The sequence below is a fragment of the Terrapene carolina genome, unplaced genomic scaffold (assembly GCF_002925995.2).
Source record: "Terrapene carolina triunguis isolate 2854851 unplaced genomic scaffold, T_m_triunguis-2.0 Scaffold836, whole genome shotgun sequence".
NCBI classification, from domain to species: Eukaryota; Metazoa; Chordata; order Testudines; family Emydidae; genus Terrapene; species Terrapene triunguis.
Window position 1 is genome coordinate 1379291 of NW_020665187.1, and position 8324 is coordinate 1387614.

Below are 8324 nucleotides of genomic sequence, written 5' to 3' on the forward strand. Positions count from 1 at the left end.
ATGGGATGGGGGTGTCGGGGGAGGGCAGTGGGGATGCGATGAGGTGTCAGGGGAATGGGATGGGGTGTCAGGAGAGGGCAGAGGGTATGCGATAGGGGTGTCGGGAGAGGGCAGAGGGGATGCGATGGGTGTGTCAGGGGATGGGATGGGGATGTCGGGGGAGGGCAGGGGGATGCAGAAGGGAAGGGATGGCAGCGTCAGGGGAGGGCATGGTGGATGCAGTGGGATGACGTGTTGGGGGGAGGCAGGGTTGGATGCTGGTGTCGGGGGAAGGGCAGAAGGGATGCGGGGATGGGATGGGGCATGAGGGGAGGGCAGGGGGTGCGGTGGATGACGTGTAGGGGGGAGGCAGGGTTGGATGCTGGTGTCGGGGGAAGGGCAGAAGGGATGCGGGGGATGGGATGGGGGCATGAGGGGAAGGCAGCGGGTGCTGTGGTGTCACAGAGTGTGGGGGGACACAAGGCCCTGCTCCCCCGGCTTCCTGCGATTCACCATGACTCTCAGCCAGCCAGTAAAGCAGTAGGTTTATTTAGACGACAGGGACACAGTCCAAGACAGGTCTTGCAGGCACAGACAACAGGACCCCCTCAGTTAGGTCCATCTTGGGGTCCCGGGGCACCACAGGCCCATTGAGGGGTCAGAGCCCTGTCTGGGCTCCCCTTCATTATACCAGCCAGCTCCTGACACTCCCCCTCTCTCCAGCGTCTCTCCCCCAGCCTCCCCTGGGCTCCTCCCCCAGCCTTTGTCCAGTTTCCCAGGCAGAGGTGTCACCTGGCCTCCAACTCCCTTCTGGGTTCATGCTCAGGTATCTTCCCTCAAGGCCAGTCTCCCAGCCCCCAATGCAGACCGTCCCAGCCAAACTCCCCACTCAGCATTCAAAGATCATATTAAGAACAGTCCCAGTTCGTCACAGGTGGGATGACGTGTTGGGGGGAGGCAGGGTTGGATGCTGGTGTCAGGGGAAGGGCAGAAGGGATGCAGGGGATGGGATGGGGGCGTCAGGAGAGGGCAGGGGGTGCGGTGGATGACGAGTTGGGGGGAGGCAGGGTTGGATGCTGATGTCGGGGGAAGGCCAGGGTGGGCGCAGGGTGCCGTGTGCAGAGGCGATGAGCCGGGGGTGTCTGAGGAATAAAAGGAATTCTGGGTGAGGGGGCCACTGCTCCCCTTTGAGAAGGGGGAGGGGCTGTTGCGCTGTGGGGGTGGGGGGCCGGTCCTGTGCAGGGTCCTCTGCTCTGTGTTCTGCAGAGTCTAATAGGGCAGGAGCAAAAAGAGAGACCGGGGGGATGGGGGGAATGAGGAGGGGGGAGAACTGGAATAGCGGGAGGCGGGGATCCCATAATAACCTTGGCCCCCAGCCCGGCTATGCCCTCAGTGCAGGGCCTGTGGCGGGGGGCACGGTGCCAGGGCCCCGCTCATGCGGGCGGCGAGCTCTAGGGGTGCCGACCCTCTGTTTCTGTCGCCCCTGTGCAGCGGCATCACCGGCCGCCAGCCGTCAGACCCGGGCCCTTGTGGGATGGGTGCCTCCCCGCTGGACCTGCCCGCGTCCCCCGGCCTGTGGAAGGAGTGCCCCATCTGCAAGGAGCGCTTCCCCCTGGAGTGCGACAAGGAGGCGCTGGAAGAGCACGTCGACAGCCACTTCTTCTTCAGCGCCCACGACCCCTTCGCCTTCGAGTGACGCCCCCGTCGCCCCCGCCTCTCCCTGCCCCCCTGCCTCTCCCCGGACCCTCCTGCCAGGCGCCGCCAGCCCGGCTCACCCCCTAGGAGCCACACAAGGCCGCCCGGCCCCCCCTGATCCCTGGGCGGTTCCCCCCCCCCCCCCCGCCCTCCATGGCATCCGAGAACAAGGAGTGAATGGGGGGGCTGGGCACTAGCGCCCCATAGTGGCTGTTCCCAGGCAGGTCTGTAGGCCTGAGGTCTCCAGCCCCCACCCTGCTGCCTTAGGGTGAAATAAGGCGAGTTGCTCCCACCCCCCAAATATGGGGTTCAGCCACTGCAGATGCTGAGCACTCATCAGTTGGAGTGGAGGGGGGGCAGGCTCACACACCCCTTGGCTGGGGGGCTCTGTGTCAGGGCAACAGGAATCCCCGGAGGGGGTGCCCCAACTCCCATCTGCCTCCTGGTACTTGGGACTGTTGCTTAGGGCTGGGGAAGGCTCGCTGGGGGGTGGGGTTCGAGCTGGGGGGCTGCCCTAGGGACACACTGTCTTCCCCCCTTCCCCCAATGTTTCCCCTTGGGTTCCAGACGCAAGGTGTTGGGAACTGCTGGGCACCGGATTTTGGAAGGTACAGGGGGTAGAGGGGCAGTGCAGAGAAGGCAAGGCCAGGTGGTCCCCTCTTGCCCCCCCCAGATGAGGGTAGGCAGATTTCCTGGGTCCCTCAGGGCTCTGGGTAGGTGCAGGAGGTCAGTGTGAGGAGAGCAGGGAAGGGAGCTGAGTGGGGTTAGGCTGCCTCATAGTTCAGGCTAAAAGGGGCCTGGATTTCCGCCCTCGTGGATGCCCCAAGACCTCCCCCCCTCAGATCCCAAAGACAGCTGCCCTGTGCTGCTCCCTGCCTATGTGCCAGGGGTCCTGGCCCCACCCCCAGCTCCACTCCCCTGGGCCCAATCAACTAGCCTTTGGGCCTCTGGCTGGGCTACTGGTTTCCATGTCTGAGCTAGGGAATTTTGCCACTGTCATAAGGGTCTGTTCCCCCACGGGACTCAGTTTCCCTGGCTGCGAGACAAGGAGACTCAGCCCCCACCCCACCCACACCGTCCATGGGCACCCAGCAGAGCCTGCCGCTTCTCAGCCCTGCAGACGCTGGCACGTGCCAAGAGCCAGCCGATAATGCTGGGAGCGCACCGCTAACGACCACTGATTTGTTAGACTGTCAACTGCATAAATAATTGGCACAACAGGCCTTCCATCGGCTCCTGCCGTTCGCCACCACCGCCTCCCACGCGGGGTTAACGGCCCGAGAGGGCCCACAGGACCCAGAGCCCCATGCACCGAAACCCTTTCCTTCCCGGCGATCTCAGGTAGGGGGTGGAAGTGGGGAAGGATCATGGGGAGGTGGGGCTGGGCCGGGCACTGGGTGGAGGGCACAGGGCAGCACCCAGGGCATGGGGGGGCAACGGGGGCTGAGCCCAGAGCTCTGTGTGTGTGGATACACATGCCCTGGGGGGAAGGGTGTGTGTACATGGGGGTGAATGGTGTACACCAGGGTATCAGTCCTATCCCAGCCCAGGTTGGGGGCTGGGTTCCACCAGCTGCTTTTTCTGCTAAGCAGCCTCCTGGCCCCAGCATCCCCTTGGTCTGGAATTGAGCCACTCCCAGCCCCGGGCCTGATCCCAATCTCGTCTGTCCTGTGGGGCGCCCCAGGGATCCCAGCCACCTGGGTGTAAATCAGGAACGACCGCCATGGCATCATCCAAACTTTGCACCAGTGTTTCCCGGGGCAGAACCAGGGCCTGGCTCTCTGTCGCAATCGGCCCCTCCCCGTGGCCTCTGGGCCCCTGGGTAGTGACTATGCCAGGTGCAGTAAGGGGGTGCAGTGTGCCAGGATGGGGAGGAGAGGTCCAAAGACCCACCTGGCCAACTTGAGAGCTGACAGGGTCCCTGGGGCACGGGGGGGAGGGGTGCACCAGCCCTGACACGACAGCGGGGGGAGGAGGGGCACAGACCTCACATGACCCCTGGGAGCAGCAGGGGGGGAACACTAGCCTGACTGGACCCCTGGGGAGACAACACAGGGAGGGTCACCAGCCCTGGCATGACCCCTGGATGGGGTAGCAGGCAGGGCAGAGCCCTGACACTACCCCTGAAATGGTTTTATTTTCACTTTGTTTTTTAAACTGACTTGTCCATTATTACTGTTATAATTCTCCTGATGCAGGGTGCCCGTCCGCCGGGTCTCTGCGTCTCATAGCCGCTCGCTGTAGCATGTTCAGTAATTAGTGTTGATTTGCAGTTGGTTTGCTTGATTTCAGGGGGAGGGGGACAGTTCAACCCCCCCCCAACCCCCTTGTACATACCCCCCCTTCGATTATTCTCATGCACTTGCTTTTCGTATTCACGGTTGCAATTCCTTTTATTTTTTTTTTATTTTTTTAATATAATACAGTTGTGACTCTCCATTTGCCCCTCCTCTTCTTGAGGGGGAAGGAGAAAGAAGCCAGGCGTTCGGCTAGCCCCCGAATTCTCAGTCAGTCGGCTGGGTGGGATGAGAGTTCATGATTGTGCCTTTTGAATGCAGGAGACGAGGCTGCTGTTTTGATCACTGGTTTATAGACGCTCTTTATTTTGTAACTAACCGTGGTTGGTGATTCTGATGTATCCAGCTGTTCCCTGCTTCTCCCCAATCTCGTCCCCGGCCTGGTTTTTTTGTTTTGTTTTGTTTTTTTTAATGTTCCCCCCCCCCCAAAAAGACAGCTAAGGTCCCCGAACGTTAGAGCAATAAAAACCAGTGCGTGCACACACACACACACACACACACACACGGCCCATGTATAGTGTGTATATATATTTATATTACATGTCTTGGCTATTCTAATAAAATCCGGTCTCTTCAAAGCTTTGCCTGATTTATGGTTTATTGGGCACCGTAAAACCTTGCGCCGCTCCGCCAGGCTCAGGGAGATCGCTGCCCGGATAGTCGGGCTGATTTTTACTCATGGGAGTAAAAGCCACTAGGCCTGTAGCGGGGTAAGGCCGATGCCTGGGCAGCCGGGGGCAGAGATCAAGGCCGGATAGGCAGCCGAAGCACCTGGGATTGGAAACGTTCTTCTTGCTGCAATGGTGGATGCTGCTGGGTGCTGTGGTGGAGCCGAGCAGGGCAGGATAAACACAACGGCGAGTATTAGAAACAAAGATCTGTCCCCCTCCCTTGGCTGGTGCAGGCTTTGCCTCCGGAGCTCTCCTTCCATAGCCTCCCTGGCCCCCATGGGGAGGCCGGTCTGCAGACAACTGGGCAGAATTGTTGCCTGCAGTAGATTGCCAGTCTGCACCGCTGCAGTGTAAGAATGCAGTTCTGCTGGCCACAGGGAGGAAAGCAACACTCAGATGGTGCCAACTGGGTTTGGACCCCCTGCCCAGCTGCTACAGACTCTGTTATGGATTGAACTTGGGGCAGAGACTCAGGATGTCTGGGGTCTGCAGCTTGGTGCCAGCTCTAACCAGTGACTCCATGCTCCTGTCTCCGTGACCGGCCAGTACCAGATGCATGAGAGGAAGCTGCAAGGACTGATCCTCAGGGGACGGGTCTGAAGGCCAGGAGACGTGACTCCCAGCCTCATAGATCCCAGCCTCCCTAGCATGGATTTATTACTATTATGGAAACATGTAGCGGTCCCATTGTGCTAACCCGGCACAGACACAGAGCAAGAGACAGTCCCTGCCCCAGAGAGCTTGCAATCTAAACAGATGTGGGTAGGTGGGGAAACTGAGGCACACAGTGGGGAAGTGTCTTGCCCAGGTCTCCCAGCCAGTTAGTGGCAGAGCTAGGAGTAGAACCCAAAAGTCCTGAGAGGCCTTGCCACTGGGCCAAGCTGCCTCCTTGTGGGTTTGTGGACAAGGTCAAAATGGACATTAAAATCTCAGCTGGTGGCTAGGACATCTTCCTGGTCTACACTGGTGCTGCAGGAAGATACGCTGGTAATTGAGAGGGTGGGCAGAGCCAGCACAGCCCTAGGGGGCGCTGTGCTGCCTGGAGGTGTCCTCTCAGGGGTGAAACATAAAGCTGAGGTCTTGACACTTTGTAATGGGGTCCCAGAAAATCCCCCAGGAGCAGGAAAGTTAATCCTGAGCCCAAGTCCAATGGGGGATTCCAGTCTGCCTCCTTCGATCCACTTCCCCAGCAGGCTTCTCCACTCCAGGCCCTAAGCTGCTGTGTGGCTATTTAAAAGCTATTTAAAAGGGGTGGCCGCATCCTGGTGGTGGATGAGTCAATGTCTGCAGGCAAGCCCTACTGGCTGTATTATACAGGAGAGCCACTCTCGAAGTCCCCTTCTGGCCTGAAATATCACTGGGGCTGCAGGGCCGACAGCTGAGGCTTTCTGCCTGGCATGCCTGGACCCACTTGGTACCAGTTGTGCCCATCTGGGCAGCCTGGCAGACTGAGCTGGTGCAGTTTGGGTTTGTTGCCATTGGGTAAGTGTCTGCAATGAGCCGGTACTAAGTGCCCCCCATCACTGAGAATAGAATGGGCCATGGAGACGGTCTAGCCCCTCTTCCCAGGAACAGGTCCCTCCAGGGCAGGGCTGGTCGGCATCATCTCTGTGCAGAATTGCCAGACCCAGGTTCCATCTAGTTGAGCATCCTGCCTCTGACTGCGGCCAGTGCCAGGTGCTGCAGAGGATGATATAAGCAGGCTACAGTAGCAGATGTGGGATAATCTGCCCCCCCCCCCCGCCCCGTTACATCTGATCTTGGTCACTGATCGACTTAGGCTTTAACCCCAAAGCCCAAGGTTTAATATCCCTGCCCACGTCAGCGTTCACTCTTCTAACTCTGGCTAGTCCCGTTATCCACAGAAATGTCCCTCTTTGGGAATGCTTGCCCTCAGTGACTTCCTGTGGCAGGGAGTTCCACAGTCCAATTGCCCTTTGTCTGAGAAAGTGTTGCCTCTCTCATTCCCTTTGAAATCCCCACCGTTCGCTTTCATTGAATGTGCCCTTGTTCTTGGGCGGGTGAAAGGCAGGATGGGTCTCCAGAGGCTGCCAGCCCCTAGTGCGAATTCCCCTTAGGACTGGATGGACAACAAAAGGAATTTGGCTCCCGTGGGAGAAGGGGGGAGTGTCTGGTATAGAGCCTTTGCAGCCCAGTCAGTGTGTGGCCTCCAAGCTCCCCCCAAGGCCACGACGCGAACTCATGCACTGGGCTAGTGAAGCTGGAGGTGAGACCGGCCCCTTTGAAAGCTGAGCTGAGCTGGCCACGACTGGGAAGCTGCTGTTGCAGGCGCCCCAAGGAGTTGGGGGAGCTCCGTGGGTTGCCCGCTTGGCTGTGGGTCAGGACGCAGATGGGGACCCTCCAAGGGGACAAACTCCAGGGAGCTGGAGCCACCAGGGAGAGAGGGCGGGAGGTGGATGCAGGAGGCACCGTGCCCAATTCTGCTGCCCGTCCCATGGCACAGGAAGATACCAAGGCATGGAGAGGGGCCACGCTTCAGCACTTGAGCTGGGCCGGGTTCATGCCCATCCAATAATGCCCAGGCTCTGCTTCCCATCTCATGCTGCTTTCCCCAGGCTCCCATGATTACTGAGTCTTCATATTCAGTATTATTTTTATTACGGTAGCTCCTCAGAGCCCCAGGACCCAATTGTGCTAGGCACTGTACATTGTTTATTAGGTGTATTACGGTAGCACCTAGCAGCCCCAGTCCTGGCCAAGGACCCCTCTGCGCTAGGCCCTGTACAAACACACAACAAAACGGACGGTCCCTGCCCCAAAGAGTTTCCAGTCGAAATGAGCCAAGAAACGCAAGGTGCTGACGGATGGGGGAGCACGAGCTGATGGGACCGTGCTGGGTGGGGCAACGGGCAGCGGTTTCAGCCCCCCACTGCCCACGCATCTGCAAGCCTTTCGGAGGCAGAGTTGCAAGGAGGGCTTGAAGGAGGCAGCGCAGGGGGCTTTGCAGGTGGGTAGGGTAAGTTGGCTAGGGTGCTAGCCTGGGGTCTGAGGAGAGCTGGGGCCAAGGCCATGCTCTGCCACGGATTTCCCCTGTGACCTTGAATTCAATGGAACTTAGGAGCCCAAAGTCCTTGCACCTGGGCCTTAGCCTCTCCGGGCCTCAGTTTCCCATCTGTACAATGGGGCTGCCTCACGAGGCTGAATACACCCAAGATTGTGAGATGCTCTCGTATTAGGGAGATGGGGGCCAAATAAGTACCACAGATAGAGGAGGGATATGATGAAGGGCAGCATGGGAGCAAGCCCAAAGCTGCTTCATCCCCAGGGCTGCCTCCTGGGGGGAGCCCCAATCCTGCCCAGAACCTTCCTCGGGGCTTAGGGGGCAACTCTTGTTTGCTCCTTCTGCCGATTCACCCCCTATGTTTGAACCCAGCTGTTCCTCGGACCCCTCCCCACCCCCACAAATACCAAAAGGGGATGCGGCGGGAGCAGGGCTGGCGAGCGTCTGCCACAGGGCTCGGCTCTCCCAGCGCTGGTGCGGATAACGACAAAATCCATTTTTATCACCCCTTGGCTTTTATGGTCCCTTTAAAATATAACAGCAAATCATTGAGGAATTCATTAGCCCCACACACACCCCTCCCCCGGCCCTTGCTTTTCTTTTCTTCTCCCTCTCTTTTTTTTTTTTTTTTTTTGGCCGTGTGTGTATGTAATTTTATTT

General features: G+C 58.9%; 1 protein-coding gene across 4 annotated transcripts in view; it reads left to right on the plus strand.

Moving 5' to 3' along the window:
• CALCOCO1 (calcium binding and coiled-coil domain 1) overlaps positions 1 to 1752 on the plus strand; it is a 21785-nt gene extending 20033 nt beyond the window's left edge. For all 4 annotated transcript variants that reach the window (XM_026660719.2, XM_026660720.2, XM_026660718.2 and 1 more), the window contains one exon: positions 1471 to 1752. In XM_026660719.2, the coding sequence (XP_026516504.1) occupies positions 1471 to 1675 (205 nt within the window). In that variant the 3' untranslated portion in view covers positions 1676 to 1752. The remainder of the gene's footprint in view (positions 1 to 1470) is intronic.
• Positions 1753 to 8324: the final 6572 nt, after the last annotated feature.